Raw genomic sequence first — 22679 nt, 5'->3', positions numbered from 1 at the left:
CATTCTGATACACAAAGCTAGTCACTAGCTATTTTGTTATTGCTATTGATTTTTGCACAATAGTTTTGAATTTTCCAGGCTTGTTTCACAATTATTTTCTATATCTGATTTTATTTTCAACTGATCAAATTGTTCCCAAGCCACAGAACTAATGAATTTCCTGTGAATGTGTCCTATATTTTTACCCTTTTCTCCTGCCGTTACAATTAAATTTCTACCCCATGTGTTCCTTAATGTATAACTGCACTAGTTTCTTTACATGTCTCTTCCTGCTTTGCCTCTGATCCCTCCTATGGTGCCCTAACTACTTAGTAGGGATAGGCTGGGAGTTTATCAGCCATTCGGCTGGCTAAGCAGGGAAAACAGATATTACACCTCCGATGCATCTGTTCTCTCTCACAAAACTTTGTCCCTTTGAGAGCTTTTACTCTTTTTCTCTTTCTAATTCAGTTGGAATTGCCCTGTAGATTGAAAAGGGGTTAGGTGAGAAAAAGAATGTAACATACTGTGATCCTATAAGCTTAATCTCCTTAGGAAACTGAACTAAAAACATGTCTACTACTGAAGAGTGAATCAAATAAAAGCAGATGTGAATATTGCATTTAAAGCTTGTGGTCCTCAGATATGTGTATATAATGTACTGAACATTTTATGTAAAAAATAGGTTTTAAAAATGTTTAAGATTTTGCCATATGTAGTGGCAAACATAGGAAACCCATACATGTAATTAGGACAGGTTTTTCTTTTCTTTGACCCTAAGGAAACTTGAATTCAAAATTTTGCGAATCCTGATAATGCCTGTTTAAAAAGGACATCTTCTGAAACATGATAAATGGTTGTATTTTTGTAAAAATGTATTTGTATTATCACAGAAACTGCAGTTATTTCAATCTGCTTGTAGGATTCCTGTGTAGCTTTGTATTATTGTAATGTATGATTTGGCTGCTATATGTCCTTTCTACAAGGTTTAATAATGAATTATCTTCTTTTTGTTTGCTTGTTTTCTCAGTGAAAAAAGCAATTGAACTGAAATCAAGAGGAGTCAAGATGTTGCCCAACAAAGACAGTAACCACAAAAATTCTGTCTGTAAGTTGGTTATACCATTATCTTTAGTGACTGCATATATTTTCTGGTGTCCTATTAAATATACAAATCAAAGAGAGAGGTGTTGGGAAGCTATGGTCATAAAATGGTTATTATGCTTTCAACTGCCACTGAATTAGAACTCTGCTGGTAATACTGAGGGTGTAGAAAGCAGAATATGGTGTTCTAATGTCTGAAAAGTATGGGTATATAGAAAAAAAAACACAACATTTTATTTATCAGGATATTTTTATATATCAGGATATTTAGAATTCAGAGATGCAAGGCAAGTTAACAAATCCAAGCAGAACAGCGCCATATAGACTTTATCAATTCAGTACTGGGGGTAGTGAAGGTATCCTAGCATATTCTGGATCTAAGTTTATACTTTTGGATCTTTTTTCTTCCTCTCAGTTAATATCACAGCTCTAATTCTTCCCCTTCCTTGTCACACTATGTCCTGGTGACTGCCTCTTTCCAGTCCTGTGATGTAGCACAACAGGGGTTAACTGCTGTAATTCCCAGCTTCTCAAGAAGATGGAGATCACAGCATCACCTTCCCTTCATTGCATGCTTAGTGCACTCTGAAATGACATCTGTTTAGTCCCTCTACACCTTTTTCTCCATATATAGTGTAAGGGTAAAATCAAGATGTTATCTAGGGACTATGAGGCTGTTATTTTTTTTTGAGCATCATTTTCCCTGAACAACTGGCAATCTGAGTAGTATCTTGAGAGCTCTTTCTCCACTAATCAGGCCAGTTTTGAACCAAGAAAAATAAGAAGATAATTTTATATTTTGGAAAGCAGAGAGTCCCTTAGCCCAAAAAAAGCCAGAAGGTAAGCCAGTGTTCACCCACAACTCATTAAAAGTGCTTGTATAATGACTAAGATGTATTTGAATAAATTAATTCTTAATGTAATAACACTGAACTCAATGGAGTGAAACCTGGGCTATGTTTGCCTCGTGTGCTATTCTGCAAGTACAGAGAGAATGAGTGTCTTGAAGGCTAATGTCTAGGGGATGTGATTTGGTCTCTGTGTTTCTGCAGCGCATTGTTTAATGCAAAGTGAGTGTTTTGGAACAAAAAAGGCATGATAAATTTCTGCTTTAAATATTGCACATTGATGGTGTGGCACTCAAAAGGAACTTCTTATGCAAGATGTAGCAGAAAAAGTTGATCCATTTCTTTGGTGTTTGTATCTGAATGGGTGATTATTTCACTATTTATAAGTTATTTCTGGGAGCTGTGTGATCTCTGCTTACACTCTCAGAGCACATGCTGCCAGACACCACATTTAATTACAGAAAGTGGAAGTAAGACAAGCTATAGAAGAAATTATTATAAGGCAGTCTGCTGTTTACTTCAAATGTAATGTCTTTTTTTTTTCTTTGTGTTTTGACTTGTGAATCTTTATTATCATGTCTGACTTTTCAACATAAATTTAAGAAGTGCATTATTAGTATTACCATTAGTTTCACATATATGAAGCTTATAAAAACGATAAGATTAAAATACAAACAGTTGGATTCAAATATATTTTGCTGCTCTTTCTGACGGAACCCTTTAGTATTTAACCATTTTTCTTGCTAGTAACTATGTAAATGGAAAAAATAATTGGGAATTCAACTTCAGAGGACTGATAAGAATGGCTATTACCATTTGATGCCAATTAACAAATCTGTAAAATAGTAAATTAAAGACTTACAGCTCTCCCCACCTTTGTATGCTAGATCTTTTTAACATTCTTTCTCTATAAAACAGAAAGCTTATTTTGGTTTATGGGGAATGATGGAATGTGAATACTGGCACGAAAAATGCTGTGAGTGCATGCCCTGCGAACCCCAAGATCTGCAGGTTTCCCACAGCTCATCCTCCAAAGCACAACCTGAGAGCAGCTGCAGAAAACATTTCACAGTGGCACAACACTGTAAGGCTTTAGGCAGAAAATGTTACCAATGTACTGATAATTCCTTGTGGAATTTCAGTCGTGTACAGTCATATCTCACTCCTCTCCTCCTGGACCTGCCTGGATTCCTGGATGCCTTCTTTCAACTGCTCTGCCATCCTTTATAAAGAGTCAGGTAGCAAAGCATGGCTTTGGGATGTAGATGCCTTGGTAGATTTACTGTGGGAAAAAAATCATTATATATTGTGTCACTCCCCAGGGAAAGAAGAGTTTTTGCTTTTTTTTTTTTTCTTCTTCGGTACACCTGAAGGAAACATATCAAGTTAGTTGGTTGCCAGAATACTCCTGCCAGCTAGTACCCTTTAACAATGGGCCAGATGCTGTTGAATCATGATTAATTTATGCAAGGAAATGGGAAAAGTATGGGAAAGATAATTGAACTAAAATATGGTCCTGGTTCATCCAAAGTGTGAGCTGGCCTACAGGGGGCTTAAGTAGTGCACTTGGCAAAGTTTTGGAACAGTAAACTGGGAGAAAGTAAATGGACAGGCAGTTGTGATAGTTACTTTTTCACAGTTGGTCCTCATTAGTGCTTGAGCTGTCACAAATGCTGGCCAAATCCAATGCTAAGCATATTTCCCCTTGGTCGTCTGAAGCTGAACTCTCAGAGGAGCAAGGAGAGAGTTTTAGTTTATGAATCTGCTTAGGGAAGGCAAACCCAATTACATCTGGTTTGGTGTCCATCTATGTAGTTGCAGGCTCAGTGTACTCACTTTTGTTCTCTTACTTAGCCATTCTAATATATATGGTATATTCCCAAAGGAAGTTACTTGATCCATCTTGCTATTGTCACTCACTCTCATTCCAACATGGAATAAGCCTGCAGACTCTGTGTCCCTAGTGGCTGTGGTCTTTTTCTAAAATTACTATGACTATAGTTTGCATTGTAACTGATTAGATAAAAATATAATGTTGATTGCTGGCTCGTATGAATATGTTTTCATGGCAATATTCCTGCCCAGTAACTCTGTCAGAAAGTGATTATTACCTCTAAACATCTGGGCATTACCTCTACAGTAGAGAGATTGTACAGGGAGCATCCTGTATATCCAAGAGAAGGAGAACCTTAATGAAGTGGCCCATGAGGACAGACCATCATTAGGCAGCCACAGTCCTTACAAAAGGCTCATTTTCTAGGCAAGTAGGAGAACCCTGTAGTTTATCTTTTCAAGTCTAACCTCTGATACGTACCAGGCAGTTACTGCTGGTCATTCCATGTGCAAAGGATAATGAGTGAGTACAGGTCTTGGTCTCTTCAGGACACCAGTTTACAGAATATTGGGAAGGCAGGGCCATAACTGCAGATTTGCTACTAGGCACCTCTGTGAATCTTTGGCCCCTGTGTGGCCCACAGCAGCCCCTAATGGAGGCAGGGAAGGGTTAGGAGAGCAGACAGCCCTAGCAGCCCCTTATGCCCCCAGCCCGAGTGCTGTACTTGCAGGGCAGCTTCTCACTTCCCGGCCTCCTAACCAGCAGGAGGACAGAGCACAGGGACGCAGCAAGCTCACAGTAAATGACAAGGAAATTCAGTGAGGTGAGAGCCATCATATAAGGTGAAAAACGGAAATGTTTATATGGTTTATGTGGTGCATGCAAATCTGCCAGTGCAATTACGCTAGGATGGGAAGGCAGCAGTGAGAATGAAGTGTCTGGGAGAGCTGATTTCCAGAGTTTGCTCTTGTCAAAATGCAGCGTGGGTAGTGGCTTGAGCCACACAATACAGCAAACTGCATTCCACATTCTGGAATAGCAACAAAGATTAACAGATGAAGTCTAAGTGATTCTTTAAAAAATACGTCATTCATATTGCATCATGTTAACAGTTCATAGTAATTACTGAATATTGAGTGACTTAACCTTTGCAAGGTGTTTAGTGTGTAAACTACTATGATTTACAAAGTGAGAGATCTGTAGGTATTCACTGAGTAAAAACCTCTTAAACTTCACTAAAGCAGTTTCAGGCTTCTGTAGTATTATTTGAAAATGTGTTTCAGCATATCAGAAAAACACGTGTTAAATAGTTTGAAGAGCATGATTTTAGCGTAAGAATAAATACATCATGTGAAAGCTTAGCTACAGAGTTTATCCAAAGAGTTCTTCACCTTGAAGATGATAAAAAGAGCTATTTTAAGACAATGATTTTTGCCATATAGAACCAAAGAATAAATAAGTTTACAGACTAAGTATTGATTGGTTGCAGCACATTAAGGTGAATTAATGGCACATGCTGTTGAAACTATAGTGATTAATACCAAGACAGGATTACATTGCTAATTCTGTGTAAGAAAGAAAGAATGACAGCAGTCATTATTTATTTTGTTATTGGGTAACTCTTACAAAAATGGCTTAGTACATTGTAATGTAAAGTTAAAAATATGTTCATGGCAAAATTTTATGATGGAATTTTGTTGCTTACCAATATATTCCTGGTGTTTTAAATAAATTGGCAATTTCATCTTCTTGATATTTGGCTACTGATAAATTTACTTTGATAGAAGCAAAATGATGATTAGTAAAAGTTTTGCTCTTCAGTTAATGAAAGGGTATTACCCTAAGAAGGGCAATATTGGACTAAATAGTTGCACTTAATAGCACAATTTTCTGACTGGTTTATTCTTATTCCTTAGTAAAGAACAATTTATTTAAAAACTTTTATATTTTGAAAAGATCAATACTTAGAAATCAATTGCAAACCCATGTGCAATCAACTTAAACTGATACAACAACTGCTGAAGGTCATCTCAAGTTACAGTTATAAAAGATAAAACCATTACTAATTACTACCTTTTTGTAATGAAATTTATAGCTTGTCATGATATAATTATCAATTTGTTATTATTATGTTTAATATTTAAATTATATTCTTCATTGTTTCCCAAAATTATTTTATTGTTTAATTCATTTTTAGGATCCTTCTCCCAAATTATTTTAGGAAGAATGAAAAACTGTATAACAAGTCCATACCATTATTTTTAAAAAGCACATGTAATGGAAAAATTTCCACCAAAAATTCTAAACATTTTTTTTGGTACTTGTATCATACTGAATCTTCACAGGTAAAAACACGTTTCTTATTGAATTTGAGTTTTCACAGGCTATCACGTGCTGTGTTGGGGTCAAATCATAATAAAAAAATACTGTTAAATATTCATTGTTTTGACAGTTTTCAGTCTCCAATTTAAAACAAACAAACAAACAAATAAAATAACACCAAAGCTATCTCACTCTCTAAAGTTACACTCTAATCTTACATAAGTTTAAACTAATCAAATATAGCATCTAATGTTTTATCCTTATTTAATTTAAGAAACTGTGCATTGATTATGGGATTCATCACCAATAAACACGATGCGAAATAAACCACCCAAGTAATTATAGGCGGTTGTGTATCAAAAGATCCTATGCTTTGGAGCTATCAATATGCAATTTGGTTTTTGCTGTGAATATTTTAAATATTACATGAAACAATATTTAAAAAAAAAAGATATTAACTAAGTATGAACACTAAGATAAAATACAATGACCTTAGAAATTTAAAAAAAAAAATTATCCTGCTGGCAAGTAGATTTTGTCTGCTGAAATTCCTCAGGTTTGTGCCCCTTCAAGCAAGCATGAATTTAAAAGCACTGGAGAAATAAATGTAAAATAAATCTATCTCCTTCATTGGTCCCACTGTCAGCTAAAACAAATAAAGCAAATATCAAAACGTTGGCAGCTTTCAGGCTTGCTTTTATTCTGGGGCACACAGCAGTGTTTGTAAGTTTTTTTGGACAAGACTTTGGGGGGTTGTTTGCCCTGTTATGACAGGCAGGTGATCGGTTTGCCATTGCTTCTGAAAAAAAAGCAAAGGAACAGAAAAGAAGGACAGCATATCAAGAGACCTACTTTACTAATTTTTTGGGAGGGAAATACACCAGCATTGTGTTTTATAGTATTATCGACTTTGTGTCCTTTAAAAAGAGAAATTTCTAATTGCAGATCTTAGGATTTCCTTTTACAAATACCACTTTTAAAAACTTCTGTTTCCTGGGCTTTTCATAACACATTGTAACACAAGGGTGAAAAGTGACAGGATTGATCTGTAGCTCTTTTCTGACCTTTGTTGAGCATCTATTCAGAACCTTCTGTGTTTAGTGGCAGATATACCACTTCTCTAATACGGAAAAAGAGAGACCTTTGCCTAAAACTTCTTCACTAAGAAAAGGATTTTAAATACCTACATTTAAGATTGAGATTCCTCAGAGGAAGCCAAAACAGAAGACTGTTGTGTGCTAAGATCAGTATGGAGGCGCCTCTTTCCCATTAGTTTCTATAGGAATTCTCTCTGAAGATCTCGGTGTTCTCAATAGAAGTTACTCTGTGCTTGTGTGTTGTATTGTATTATATTAATTTACAGGCACTAAAAGGATTCTCATTTGTAAGTGCCCAATCAGAAACTTCCTAAATGCCTACAGAGTATCATAAATTTTCCAGCCTTTTCAATCATTGGAACAGGCTGCCCAGGGAAGTGGTGGAGTCCCCATCCCTGGAGGTTTTTAAAAGACGTGTAGATGAGGCGCTTAGGGACATGGTTTAGTGGGCATGGTGGTGTTGGGTTGACGGTTGGACTCGATGATCTTAGAGGTCTCTTCCAACCTCAATGATTCTATGATTCTATGATCATGAAAGCTATTTTTCAATCTTTCAAAACCCACAGCTTGAAAAGGAAAACATTTTTCAAGTTTGTGTTTATATTGTGCATCTCTGCAAATGAGAGAAAAGATCGTTTATAACTTACCGATGTATTAATTACAAGGTTAGGAAACACAAGGCTTAAATAACTAAAATTTTGTGGGCCTAGCATGTATGCAAATATTCAATTTTATTTCAAAAATCCTTTTTACAGAAATACTGAGCATATGTTAAATGTTCAGTTAAAAATAAAGAAAAAAGAGGGAAGTAATACTTAAAACACTGGCACTTTATACAATAAGTTAAGGGATGGATCCTGGAATCTTTATATCTTTGTTATATATGTACATATACACATACACATATATATACAATTGTAGATAAATACATAACACATAGTATTCCATTACGCCATTTACCATATGTCTAATAAGAGATTAATGGCTCTATTTCCCCTTTTACTGAATATTATAGGATGAAATAGGGTAGTAGGAAAAAATAACTGCAGCATTAACCTCTAACAGTTTTATAAAGCTTTAATAAAACAGGAAGTATAATTACCCTGATATACTTTGTTCTATCATAGATGGTAATAATACAGAGTAGCCCAAGTGTTAAAGAATTTAGGCTCTTCGGAGAAGATGAGTATCCCTATGCAATGAAATTCTGCAGTGCTATTTTACTAGATTGTATAAATTGCTTCATAAATCAGTTTAGTAAATTATACTTGGTGTTTCTAAATAAGCCTTCATCACGGCAGGAGTTTAAATATCTTTTAAAATACTATGCAAAAACCTTGCTGTGAAGAGAACTACTGCCTAAACATATTTGTAAAGAAAAACATCACTTGTAGCTACAAGCAAAACAAGGTGCTTCATCAATTATTTAATACATCATTTGCATATAGAATTTTTAAAATAACTGGAAGAAAGCATCTATTAAAATATGTAAACCAAGATGTAATCTGATTGAATTATGGATGGTTAAAATGAATTGTTATCCAACTAGGAAGCTGAAACTGCCATTAAATAATTTTCATATACAATTATAGAACATTACTGATTATCTAAAGTGGGTGTTCATACTGTAGGCTAAATTGACATTGAATTATGTTAGTTTCAAAGTCAAAAACTTAAGAATAAGCAACCTGCTTTTAGCAATTACAATTCTGTATAAATTAACTATTCATAGGAAATTTAAATATAAACCTTAATACTTTTATATAGCTTCGTTGGCTTAACTCCAGTGCACAGCTCTGTTAAAAATATAGATGTGGGCAGTAAACAGGTTGGCAAAATGAAGTCTCTAGATTCAAATAATGTATGTAAATTACGAAGGCATTCAGAACTTGTGGGTGGGTGAATTGAGACTTCTGGAACATAAAAAAACATTAAAACAATTTTAATTAAAGAAAGAAGTATGGCACTGGTCTCTGCAGTGAAGGTGTGCTGCAGAATATAGATACCTTCACTGTCAAGTCTTTGGAAGAGTCAGAGACTTCCCACCTCCTGCAAGGAGACTTCCACTTTCCACAGAGTCTAATATTGCAGTTTTAAAAATTTAACACTAGCTGCATAGTTCATGCATATTGAGTATGTATTCAGATCCTGCCTTTCTAAACCCAGGCTGTGGGAGAATATCTTCAGAATTTGATAGAAGGTCTTGGACTATTTTCCTTCTTCAGAATGTGTTCTTCACATTGTGAAACACTTTGGAAAATAATTTCAACTGTGTTGGCATAGCATCTCACTGTCAGTTGTAAGCCTGTCACACTGGAACGTATCTATTCCAGCAGTTCTGAGCAGAACTGCAAAGTGCCAGTGTCAGGTATGTTTGGAACAGGGACGTTTTGTTAGATGACAGATAATTTATCAGCTTCAGACCAGTTGGAGTCTACTCCTCCTTCTTCACTCGGAAAAAGGGAACTAAAAAATTTACACAACACTTGAACAATGTATCAATTTCCTCAACAATGTGCATTGAAGAGCTTGAAATATTTTTGGAATGGGATCAAAAAACCCAAGAAGGAACTAAGATGGAAATAAATACATATTTACAATTGATAGAATAGGTTGTTCTTTAAAAAACAGAAAATGGTTACTCAACTACATAATTTTTAAAATATAAACACAAAGAACAGTCCAGAAAAATCCCAAAATACCTGGCTAAGTTCTTTGTTATGTGTCAGCATCCTTGAAAAATAAGGGACTGTAATTGTGGAGCTCTGCCTTGCATGTATGCTTCTATGGTATAATCCATCTGAACTCAGGTAAGAGTGACAAGATCTCTTTGTCGTATGTCAAAGTAATGTAAGCTTTAATACACATGATTGTGATCAAAAATATTAAATCCTAAAAAGTTTTAATCTAACAGGAAATAATTATATTTCAAAGTCCATACTGTTCTGCTGATGCAACCATTTATTTGATTTCTGTCACCTCACTGTCACAGTATTTTCTGCTTCAGGCTCCTAACATGAAAGAAGTTCTGCATAAGCAAAGGAGATGTGTGAAAAATGTATGCACACCTTCCCTAGTTTAATGCTTTTGAACTGAAGTCTGATGCTCAATGTCTCTGCTAGAGGAGCTATAAATTCAGTGAATTATCAAATTAACAAAAGCAAAACAGTATGGTTTCTCTAAGCCGACATTTCATGTGGCATATATTATTTTATTCAGGATGCTACTTTTTAATGTCATATAAGCTTTTCCTTCTTATTTTTGGACTCACATGGGAAACCTGTTTCGTACTGAGAAGTCATGTTTGTTTCTCAGTTTTATCAGGCCTTGTTTTCAGAAGTCTAAAAATGCATCTGCAGTACAGAATAGCAGAGGCTAAAATAAATTCTTTTGTCACAAATGACAAGCACTTATGTTAAGATTAAATATATATCATGAAGCAACACCACTTGTGTTGTGGTTTAACCTCAGCTGGAAACTGAGCACCACACAGCCGCTCACTCACTCCCCCTGCCCCGGTGGGATAGGGGAGAGAATCAGAAGAGTGAAAGTGAGAAAACTCATGGGTTGAGATAAAAACAGTTTAATAATTGAAATAAAATAATAATAATAATAATAATAATAATAATAATAATAATAAAATATACAAATCGAGTGATGCACAATGCAATTGCTCACCACCTGCCAACTGATGCCCAGCCAGTCCCCGAGCAGCCACCCCCCCGGCCAGCTTTCCCCCAGTTTATATACTGAGCATGACATCACATGGTATGGAATGTCCCTTTGGCCAGTTTGGGTCAGCTGTCCTGGCTGTGCCCCCTCCCAGCTTCTTGGGCACCTGCAGCCTTCTCAGTCGGCAGAGCATGGGAAGCTGAAAAGTCCTTGGCTAGTGTGAGCATTACCTAGCAACAACTAAAACATCGGTGTGTTATCAACATTATTCTCATCCTAAATCCAAAACACAGCACTGTACCAGCTCCTAGGAAGAAAATTAACTCTATCCCAGCTGAAACCAGGACAACCTGCTTGGGTATTACTCTATTGTTTCTATGGAACAGATTAAAAATTGAATCCACATTTTAGTGTATGAAAGTTCAAAAGCACTTAAGTACTTCAAATACAATTTTTGTATTCTTTTATTTGTTGTTTTTCAGTTAAATTAATCGTAGTCATTGTTGGTCTAGTCCTGAAGCAGAAGTGCTAATGTATAAGACAGGCTTTTTCATGACAGAGGATGAGACTTTTTAGAGAGGCAGAGCTTGTATCCCACATCACTGTTGTTATTAAAACAGAACATGCCCTGAATTTCAGTCAGGTTTGTTATAAAATAATTTTTTTGTTTTTCAGTGTTTCAGTTCTTATTCTCCCATTGCTCCCTGTCTTATTATATGTATTGCATCTTAATTTTGTTCAGAGTAGCCCATATGGTGCTGTGTTTCGGATTTGTGACCAATACAATGGCGATAACCCACCAGAGTTGTGACTGTTGCTGAGCAGTGCTTACACAGTGTCCAGGCTTTTTCTTTTTCTCATTGTGCCCCCCACAGCGAGTAGGCTGGGGGTGGGCAAGTGTTTGGGAAGGGACACAGATGGGAGAGCTGACCCAAATTGACCAAAGGGATGTTCCATGCCATGTAATGTCAGGTTTGGCAATGAAAACTATGGGTAGTCTTTCCAAGATTGCCATTACTAGGAGGCTGGCTGGGCATTAGTCTTGTGTGTGGGGAGGTAGCGAGTGATGCCTTTGCATCACTTGAGGTGGTTTTTTTTTTCCTCCTCTTTTTTTTCCCTTTCACCTGTTAAACTGTCTTTTTCTCAACCCACAAGTTTTTTTACTCATTTTTGCTCTTCCAATACTCTCCCCTATCCCGCTGGGGAGCAGAGGAAGTGAGTGAGGGGCTGGTGGGTGCTTAGTTGCTGGCAGGGGTCAACCCACTACAGCGTAGAAACATTTCACTAACCATAACCTAATTCCTTTACCAAATTAGTCTCTTCTGAATCTCTTTGCTCCTTCCATGCTATAGCCCCGTTGTCATGTCATATTTTTCCTCCTTTATGTCTTTACACAGTCATTTCTCAGTCCCAGACTGCCCAGAGAGCATCAGTCTCCCACCATCTCCTTATTCTTTCATTCCTCCCATCTGCTAGTCTCTCTTCTTCCCTCATTTCTCTCCCCAGCTCTCACTTATGATTATCGACCTCTCTGTGTGCTGTTTGCCATTCTTTTCCCTAGCTATCTCAGTGTTGTGGTTTAACCCCAGCCCGCAGCTAAGCACCACACAGTCATTTGCTCATTCCCCCCCGGTGGGATGGGGGAGAGAATCGGAAGGGTAAAAGTGAGAAAACTCGTGGGTTGAGATAAAGGCAATTTAATAGGTAAAGCAAAAGCCACACACGCAAGCAAAGCAAAACAAGGAATTCATTCACTACTTCCCATGGGCAGGCAGGTGTTCAGCCATCTCCAGGAAAGCAGGGCTCCATCACGCATAATGGTTACTTGGGAAGACAAAATGCTGTCACTCAGAATGTACACCCTTTCCTTCTTGTTCCCCCAGCTTTTATTGCTGAGCATGACATCACATGGTATGGAATATCCCTTTGGTCAGTTGGGGTCAGCTGTCCCGGCTGTGTCCCCTACCAACTTCTTGTGCACCCCCAGCCTACTTGCTGGTGGGGTGGTGTGAGAAGCAGAAAAGGCCTTGGCTCTGTGTCAGCACTGCTCAGCAATAGCTAAAACATCCCTGTGTTATCAACACTGTTTTCAGCACAAATCCAAAACATAGCCCCACACTAGATACTCTGAGGAAATTTCACTCTACCCCAGCCAAAACCAGCACCCTCAGTGTCTTTCTTTTCCATATCAATTTTTTTTTTTCTTGTCAAACTCTACTGGTACTTTCAAACTTTCTGACAGTTGCCTTTAAATCCAGCTCTTGTTCTCCTCTCAGGAAGGCCTGGTAGAAGAAGAGTAGGTGGTTGTACATGAAAGACCATCTCTCAGTTCAGCATCCAGAACTGGATGTTCATTGGTCTCTGGAAGTGGAGAGTACTATAGGGATAGCACACTTCGAAGTCTTTTAGGTTTTGTTAAATTTGACATTTATTTGGGGATGTACCTGCTAAAACCTGTTTCGGTCAATCACCTTGAATTACTGTTTCCCAAAGGCCTCCCATTCAGCCATTTTTATTAGATGTTGGAAGAGCAAAATGCACATACTTGACACAAAGGTCACTTTTGCAAGAAATAATAAGTTTTTAACTATGGCGGTGCTAATAGATTCCATGGAAAAGGTCATCTTCATTTTTTTAGTGTGGAGAACTGTTTTTTTCTCCTGGCTCTCTCATAAGTGAATGAGATGAATAAACAATAATAATTTCAATTTAATAATACTTAAACAAGAACAAATAAATCCAAAGCAGAAACCTGAAAAAGAGAATTTAAGCCCCAACAGCCTCTGTTTGATAAAGCTATGTACAAGTGAAAGAAGAATTTTAAAAAAGACATTGCTAAGCAACTTTAAAACAATTGAAACCATCAGCCCTGCCTATAATAATTATCTGTTCTTTGTTCCTGTTTTGCCATCCACTTAAGTCCCTTCCCTAAAACGTATAACTAGACATGACTACTTCAGGCTTTAGAGATATATTATACAACCTCACTGATGAACTGCTGAAATATTCAGGATAAGTGTCACAGGCATTTATCAACTAAAGGCATGGGAACTTAAAATTCACTTTTTGGGGAAACGGATAAAGCATATGTAGAGAACAGAAGGAATAAAGCAAAGACTGCATATTTTCTTGGATGGTTTAATTAGAATATAAAAAAAGTAAAGTAAAGAAGTGTGAACTAACAGTGTATCAGCACAGGATAGTTTAATGCAGTGAGAAGTTTTGGAAGTTCCCTAGATTTCCAAAGATCCTCAGTGGTGGTTCCTACTGAAATCCCTATAGGCTGTCCACTTTGGCTGGCTCCTCCCAGTTTTTATTGTAAACTATGCAGCAACTAAGCAAAGGGCACCACTTGGGTCCTAATGTCCTCAAAGGAGGAAAAAGCTTGCCTCATATTCTTCTGGATATGATATAAAGGGTTGATGGCACATGAGCTCAATTTTACACTTTCTGTGATTTTATCCTTACTTGAGGAATTTACATATGATCTCTGCCATATGTGGCACAGGTGCACTTTGTGAGTTATTTACGTTCTTGCTAAGCTATTGACTTTGTCAGTTAGGTTAGCAACAAGTTAAACACAGAATAGAAATTAAATTTAAAAAAAAAAGGAAAAATGTAATCAATATCTTTGTGTCACAGTCTAACAGACTGTGACACAAAGAGTTTACATCTCTTCACCCTTTACGTGTAAAGGTGAAAGCTTTCATATGGATATAACATGCATATCTATAAAAAACATTTCTACAAGGTCTTAAAAAACTTCATTCCCCCTAGTGAAGAGTCATTTAGGTTGTTTCAGTCAGAGTGTCAATGTAAGAGAGCATGGTACACTTTGTTTTGGCTTCTTTGCTGCTTGTTCCCATAGTTTATCGTTTCATTAGTGTAAACTCATTGGTAGATATGTTGTTTTAGCAAACACCCATTTTGTTGGCAAAAGTTGTCAACAGCCCTGCAATTCTGTTTAGTTAAGGTTTTCTCCGAGTTTTTGCTGACTCCTGCTGACTCAATATGGGATAAGCACTGATAAGCTTTCTGAACAGTACATTTAGCTGGAAATAACAAAGGGTATAGATAAGAGAGAAAGTCTCTCTTGGTAAAGAAATTAATATGGTAAAAATGTTGTTGTGGTTTAACCCGGTAGGCAGCTAAACACCACACAGCCGTTCACTCACTCCCCCACCCCCTGTGGGATGGGGGAGAGAATCGGGGGAAAAAAAAAGTAAAATTCATGGGTTGAGGTAAAGACAGTTTAAAAGGACAGAAAAGGAAGGGAAAATAATAGTAGTAATAATAATAATAAAATAATTTACAAAATAAGTGATGCACAATGTAATTGTTCACCACCTGCCGATCGATGCCCAGCCAGTCCCCGAGCAGCGGTCACTGCCCCCCAGCCAACTCCCCCCAGTTTATATACTGAGCATGACGTCATATGGTGTGGAATATCCCTTTGGCCAGTTTGGGTCAGCTGTCCTGGCTGTGCCCCCTCCCAGCTTCTCACTGGCAGGACATGAGAAGCTGAAAAGTCCTTGACTGGTGTAAGCACTACTTAGCAGTAACTAAAACATCGGTGTGTTATCAACATTATTCTCATCCTAAATCCAAAACACAGCACTGTGCCAGCTACTAGGAAGAAAATTAACTCTACCCCAGCTGAAACCAGGATAAATGTAAAAACAGGAAAACCGATGATAAAGCAGAATAAAGCAGAGAAGAATTTTTGGATGAAAGTTAGAGAAAAAGATATGTTAAAGGGACGTGACACAGTTTGTTCTAACAGCAAGCTTATTAGCACTTTAGGCTTAAAATGTTGTTCTCTACCAACTAATAAAAAGAGCCCATCTGCTACACATCAGGTAACTAAAGCTTATAAGGAAAAATGCTTGGCAAAAGGAGAAGAGACAATTCTGTCCAGTTAGCTGGAATTGGATTATGGTATTAGAATTCTCCAGTACTATAACAGATATTTTTCATTCCATGCTAAAGATGATATACATTAAATACAAGTACATGAGTCCTATTTATCTACTTGCATCCCTATTGCTTAGAGCATTTCTGAAATGTCTAATCTGATCTAACAGTAAAGATTTTAATCCTTTCTCATGACACATTTTAAATGCAAAATAATAACAGCATGATAATTGCAGGTATATTGGAGAAGCATAGTGGCTTCCTCTCACAAAAAGTAGGAACAACATCTCAATGAGTGATATGTTATTGTTAATGCCCTATACTTTTAAAACAAATTCATACTCCTTTCTCACCAAAATATATTTACATTACATTAAAATAATGGTATGGTAAAAATAAAATCCTAGTCCTAATTTTTCATATTGTTGGTAATGTGTTCTGAATGTCCACTAGTAGTCCTGGCTAATGGTAAAGGTAGACAGTGTTTAAGAGGACAATAGAGCTACAATTTACATTTTCTCCTTCGTTTTTCTATTTCATTTCTTGTTGTCATGGTTTAACTCCATTTGGCAACTAAGCACCACACAGCTGCTCGCTCACCTCCACCCCAGTGGGATGAATCAGAAGAGCAAAAGTGAGAAAACTCATGGGTTGAGATAAGAACAGTTTAATACTTGAAATAATAATACTAGATTGTAATGAAAAGTAAAACAAGGGGGGGAGGGGGAGAGACGGGGGGGGGGAGGGGAAGCAATGCAACCGACCAACACCCCAACACCCAGCCAGTTCCTGAGCAGTGGTCACTGCCCCCTAGCTAACTTCCCCCAGTTTATGTACTGAGCATGATGTCACATGGTATGGAATATCCCTTTGCCCAGTTTGGGTCAGCTGTCCTGGCTGTGCCCCCTCCCAGCTTCTTGTGCACTTCTTCACTGGCAGAGTATGGGAAGCTGAAAAGTCCTTGACTTAGTATAAACACTGCAACAACTAAAACATCAGTGTGTTATCACATTATTCTCATGCTAAATCCAAAACACAGCACTGTACCAGCTATAGGAAGAAAATTAACTCTATCCCAGCCAAAACCAGACACTTGTATAGACAGAATGAAAGGTTTGTTAAGGTAGTTGTGTATTATTATGCAATTTAAACCGTATGTTAAGCAGTTACACGTTATGTTGTTCTACCTCAACAATCAGATAAAACTTTTATATTTCTCTTCTCTTTACAATAGAGGCTATTGGCACTTTCACTCTTGCTGAAAGCTCGTTAATTGATAAAAGCTCAGCTAGAATTCATGATGCCTCACGAGCCCCAGCTGCCTTCTACTCCCCTTCGCAAACAATGCTGCTGCAGGTAAAGTGTTCGCCTGGATTAGCAGAGTAGCAGGATCAGCCTTAATGCTGGTAGAATGTCATCAAGTCTCTATAAACAGTAATACACAGAGAACTCAGAGATAGTTATAGTTGTTAATATTTAGAAGTTGTACAAATGGCAACATGCATAAGTTTAGCACGTGGACTAGTATGAATGCTTCTTCATGGACACAGAAAAAAACCCAAAACATCTTTTACAGGAGAGTTAGAGGACAATTCATTTTCTGGATCTAAGGGTCAATCCACATAAGATCAAAGAGTTAAAGCACTTATAAGAAATATCTGTGAAAAAATATTTTTTAACATCAGAAAAATTATATATTTTCCACTGATATTATTCTAAAATGATGGTTGGTTAAATCATTATTGCTAAGGCTTTAATTTTGAAAACTAAACTAAACTAAAATTCAGTCTAAAGCAGAAATCCATAAATTCATTTGTGAAAGTTACAAAGTGCAGAAAAAAGGGACTTATGCTGGACAGTGTTGAGTAGCGCTATCTGTAACATTGTAATCAGCTCCACTTTGAATGATATTTTTCAAACAATTATAAATAAAACACATATTTTGTTTAGATATAGATTTTAGAAATTCATTATTACAGGGTTTTAACTTGTGGTCTTTAAAAAAAAGAAAAAAAAAAGCCTTGTCAGATTACATTTCACAGTGTTTTAACTGGAAAAAAAAACTGTCATAAAAGCTTAACTATAAAGACTTGAATGGTTGTATAGCTATTTAGAATTCCCCATAGACAAAGGGCTGCACACCATTACTTGTAACTGCTTAGCTGAGGAAAAGTAACAATTTTGCATCCAAAAGAAACAGGGCATTTAAGACCTCATGAAACCATATACATACAATACCAGTACAAAATATGTGCCCCTTGCTTCTCACAGTTTATACCCTTGGTGTCACAAAGGAGAAAAGAGCGGGCTCAGTGCTTCAATACAGTGGCAATGCAATCTAAAATTCACAGCATGTTTGCAACAGAGAAATAAAACAGGTAGAAATGATAATTTTAAAAAAATAAACTGACAGCAATAAGTTTTTTCTTAAATGTATATATCCGCATTTTTCACAAGGTAGAGCACTTTTGCTGAGAATGATGGCAAAAGAGAAGAAAAATATGAATCAAGAAACTAAGACTAAAAACCAATATTGTGGTTCACATACTTATTTTTTGACAGTTCCTTAGCAAAGTCTCTGTTGGTCCTTCTCTTGCAACAGAAAAAGGTTGACAAAATTTATCATATTATATGTACAACTCCAATTTCTACACCAAAGATCTATTCAACAGGTGAAACCAAAGGGAGTGGTATTTTATGACAGTTGCTTAATGGATCCTTGTTTTAAGTATATAAGGAGTAAAAAATGTTATAAAGAAGAGAGGTAAAAATGCCTGATATTAGATTCCTTTCACAGAATTCAAAAGAGCAAAGATGACTTGAAATCTCTCCTATTAGTGATGTTTTGGTTAAAAAGATTAGTCTGCATAATAACTTAATCTTCTGGCTCATCAGACTTGCTAAGGCCTCTGTGATACTATCTTTGGGTTGTAGAGCCCAAATGATCATAGTGATGTGTACTACAGTTTGACTTTATTACTTTTCATCAAACTGAAATTTCCCAAGTTTAATTGAACTGTCCCCTGGAATATATGGTATTACGGAGTAATACTTTTGTTTTTCTTGTATAAGCTGTTCCAGTTGCCATAAAGATACTTACTTAACAACATTTGGAGCCAGAGAAAAGGCTTTGGTGCCCTTCCTCCTGGGACAATGCCCTAACCAGCAGGTTAGAGCCATTCAGCTCTAATTTTCTGACTTAATGGTAAGGAATTGAAAAGGTTTTGAAAGAACCCCATTTCAGAATTGTTACTAGACTACTAGCTACGGCAGTCACATAACAAAGGTAGTTACAGGTATCTGTTAAAGTCAGAGGAAGAAACTGAGTATTTTTTTTTTCCCCTGGATAAGTAGTCTCCCCGTACAAGAACTGAGCAATACTATCTTCTGCTACATATTATGAATGACAAACAAGCCTATTAAACTCTTTCTGGGTTTACTTTATCTATATCAAAAGTTCACCTTAACGATTTTATGGTTCAGTTCATAGAAAATTGAGAAAACACAACAGTTCAATGTTAAGTTGCTATCCTAGAATATAATGGTTCAGCTTTGAATTAAAACATAAATAATTTCTGTAATATCAACATCCACAATGCTTGTCACCTTTTATTTCAGCAATCTCTTTCCCAAAAGTCGGAACTGTGGGACTGCAAGTGCAGAAGAACTCCTGATTACTTATAGATGCTGGAGTAAGAGTCATTGTTGCTTGAATATTATTCCTGAAATCTTAATGATTGGTCAAAGTTCAGCCTTAGACAAAATTTTCTAAATGTTATAAGCAAATAGTAAGATGGGTTGCACCATCACTGAATTATTTGTAAACATACTTCTCAGAGCCTCAGGAAGCAGTTAGCATCTTGAAAAATTGGGAGATGCCACACGTTTGAATTGCACTGAAGCAATTCCTGAATTTGCCTCCAGAACTGGACTTCTAAAGTCTGCTTTAGAATGTACGTGTATATAGTCTCTTTGTGTTTGCCCTCCAAGTTAGCTGGAATTGCTAGTTTTGATTCAGAAGTGTGGAGTTGAATTGTGAATGCAGCACTGTGCTAACAGAGCTATAAAGCTTTTTGGTCAAAACTCACATCCAGCTGACTTGGAGCACTGGCGTCACGGTACATATCCCAGCAAAAGACTTTGCAGACATGCTTTATCCAGTAATAAGGCAAATTATATGCACTTTATAATAAACTCTAGGCAGCAAAATTCGGGGAAAATTCTTTTATGTCTTTGAAAAAAAACTACACAAAATTATTAAGGTCAGTTTGACTTGCAAACGTCTCTGGTATAATCCCAATCCAGCTATTCATGAGACATAGCATTTATTTCTGTACTTGTAATTCATCCATTTTCATATTTTATAGCAATTTCATATTTTACCATGTACATGCATCAAAACGAACCCTAAATCTAAACCTAGAAGAATCAATGTTAGTTAAAATTTTCCTCACAGTACCTGACTTAAAATTTATTTTGTCAGAATTCTTCTTCAACCTGTTAAAAAGCTCATGAAGGGAGCACAACAATATAAATACATGAATTTACAATGGTTATGCAATGCATTTTTCAGCATCCTCTTGGGATAATCCTGTTACCTTGTTCTGTGTCCTAAAATCCAGTGACAAATATTGGTGGGAAACACAAGCTAACTCTCTGTGCTGATCAAAGATGACTTGTATTATAAAACCCCTGTAACCAACTCTGGTGTGCCCTCCAGTTCATAACACCACCTGTCAGGGTGAAGATTAAGCTCTTTAACAAACAACTACATACAGCATAAACCTCTTTCAATGCCTGAGAAATAGAAACTGGTTTTAAATCTTGCATATGTGATAAGAGTATGTTTCTCGACAAAGATAACTGAAACTTAACATTTTTTTCTACACTTTCTGAACAAGCATAAAATTAAATGGATGCAGAGGTTAATTATGAGTTGCTTTGTATTTCTTCCTGTAAAGGAATGCTATTAGAGTTACGAGAATATGACACATTTAATTTCATCACATGGATTACTTCAAACTGTTTTGAAGGAGAGGTATGTTTTTCTGTTGAAGTTTGAAATTATTTACTTTTTTGGTGGCTTAGAAATATTTTCCCCTTGGTCTCATCTCATGCAAAGCCTCACAGGAAGTGATTAAAAATACCATTATTAAGATCTGGTTTTTGTTGTTGCAGGATTTAATTTCTCTCTTGGGACAATATTTGCTGGTTTTTGTTTGTTTGTTTTCCTTTATCTGTTCCTGTTATCAGGCTCAGGCAACATTTAATTTTGTATCTCCCTCCCCTGTTCTGTGTGTGTATGACTTTGGCAACAGTGTTCATGCTTCATTTTTGTGGCTCTGTAGTGGGTGTGAAATAATTCCTCAATATACTGTCTCAGAGATCTCTTTTCCACAGTAGTCTCTCATAGTCTCTTTCTTTTCCAGCATAATCTAATCTGGATAGGGGAAAGCTTTGGTTGTAAAATGAAGCATATGAACTCTACTAGCTTGAATGGTAGTTATTCATCTTATTATAGCTATTCAAAATACTCATTCAGGAAGTCCTCTTAACTGTTCGAGATTCATGGGCTTCTCTTCCTACATTTTGATGCCTGTCCTCCACTTAGCTTTCAGATATTTTTGTACTTAGAAGTCATCCAGTAGAATGGTTCTTAGATTCTTAAACCATCTCTTTCAAGATACACTCAAAAGTCATTGCCTTTAACTTTCTTTTATTCTCTCTTACTTCTGGTTTTGACCTGTGAAGGTGATCTACTGTCTTTGAAGCAGTAGTCCTAGTTTTGTGATGATAAAAATAATCAATCCTAGGTGAATACCTTGTTCTTCTTCAAACCATTCATGTAGAAGACAAAATATAACTTTTTTTTTTTTTTTTTAAGTCTTTCTATATGACTTGTAATTCATATGTTTCTTGATGTGTTGGTTGGTTGTTTTTTTTTTCTCTTTTTGTCACTTTTGTCTGGTGTGACCATGCTATGGATTATTAATATGCCTTATATTCAGCAGTGTTCATATTTGGTTCAAGAAAGTGTCCTTCAAACTCTAGGATACTCATAAAGTTGATGGTGACTCAGAGGTTGAGTAGGCAACCTGGTCTACTTGTGCCAGAACTACCCAGCTATGGTTAAATAGTATGAGATACTATCTTGTTTCACACTGACTGGCCTCGCTGCTTTAGTCTCTTAATAATGACATATGAGAAGACGTGTTTCATCTATTCCTATGATCTCTTTTATGTCTGAATTCTGTTCAAACCAATATGGATCATACAGTTTAATTTTGTCATAATCTTATGCATCAGCCCTAAACAATTTCTTAGTCTCTCAGGAAAGCAGGCAAAAAGGTGGAATTAAAAATATGGCTTGTTATTTTTATAAGTTTTACATTTCTCCTGTTATGTCTTTTTTAGCCTTTCAGTATTTCCTTTTTTTTGCCTATGCCAAAACAGTGAGGTCTTGCTGCTCTGCAAGGGAAGTGAGACAGGAGCAGGGCACAATAATAAGGCAATCATAAGCAAAGACTGCACCAACAAGGAGTCAGGATGTGGGATGGCAAGTCCGTATCAGGATCAGGGCCAGGGCCAGTGGTCAGGATCAGAGACAGTCTGGCCATCACCCAGCAAGGCTGTAGTACAGAGGCAGATTTGAGGCCAAGCCAAGGAAGCCAAGCCAGGGTTGGCACTGGGGAGGTCCAAGGCAGAGCACAGGCACAGCTGCTGCACAGCTGCAATGCAGCATGGAGGGGGCCAGTGGTACAGCCACAGGTTAACAGCGCTTCCCAAGGAAGAAGGGGCAGGCCCTCATTTCTACCTTTTTTCACAACTGCTCTTCCCAGCAGAGGACCTGACCTTGGATTCAGCCAGGTTGACCCTAACTTAACCAGCCAAGCTCATAGAAGGGCAGTG

General features: G+C 36.9%; 1 protein-coding gene across 1 annotated transcript in view; it reads left to right on the top strand.

The window, feature by feature from the left end:
* CSMD1 (CUB and Sushi multiple domains 1) overlaps nucleotides 1–22679 on the top strand; it is a 1284461-nt gene that overhangs the window by 796465 nt on the left and 465317 nt on the right. The window contains exon 7 of the mRNA XM_076332906.1: nucleotides 1010–1087. Within this exon, the coding sequence (XP_076189021.1) occupies nucleotides 1010–1087 (78 nt within the window). The remainder of the gene's footprint in view (nucleotides 1–1009; nucleotides 1088–22679) is intronic.

Source organism: Aptenodytes patagonicus, chromosome 3 (assembly GCF_965638725.1).
Source record: "Aptenodytes patagonicus chromosome 3, bAptPat1.pri.cur, whole genome shotgun sequence".
Taxonomy (NCBI): domain Eukaryota; kingdom Metazoa; phylum Chordata; class Aves; order Sphenisciformes; family Spheniscidae; genus Aptenodytes; species Aptenodytes patagonicus.
This window is presented reverse-complemented; position numbering and strand designations above follow the sequence as displayed.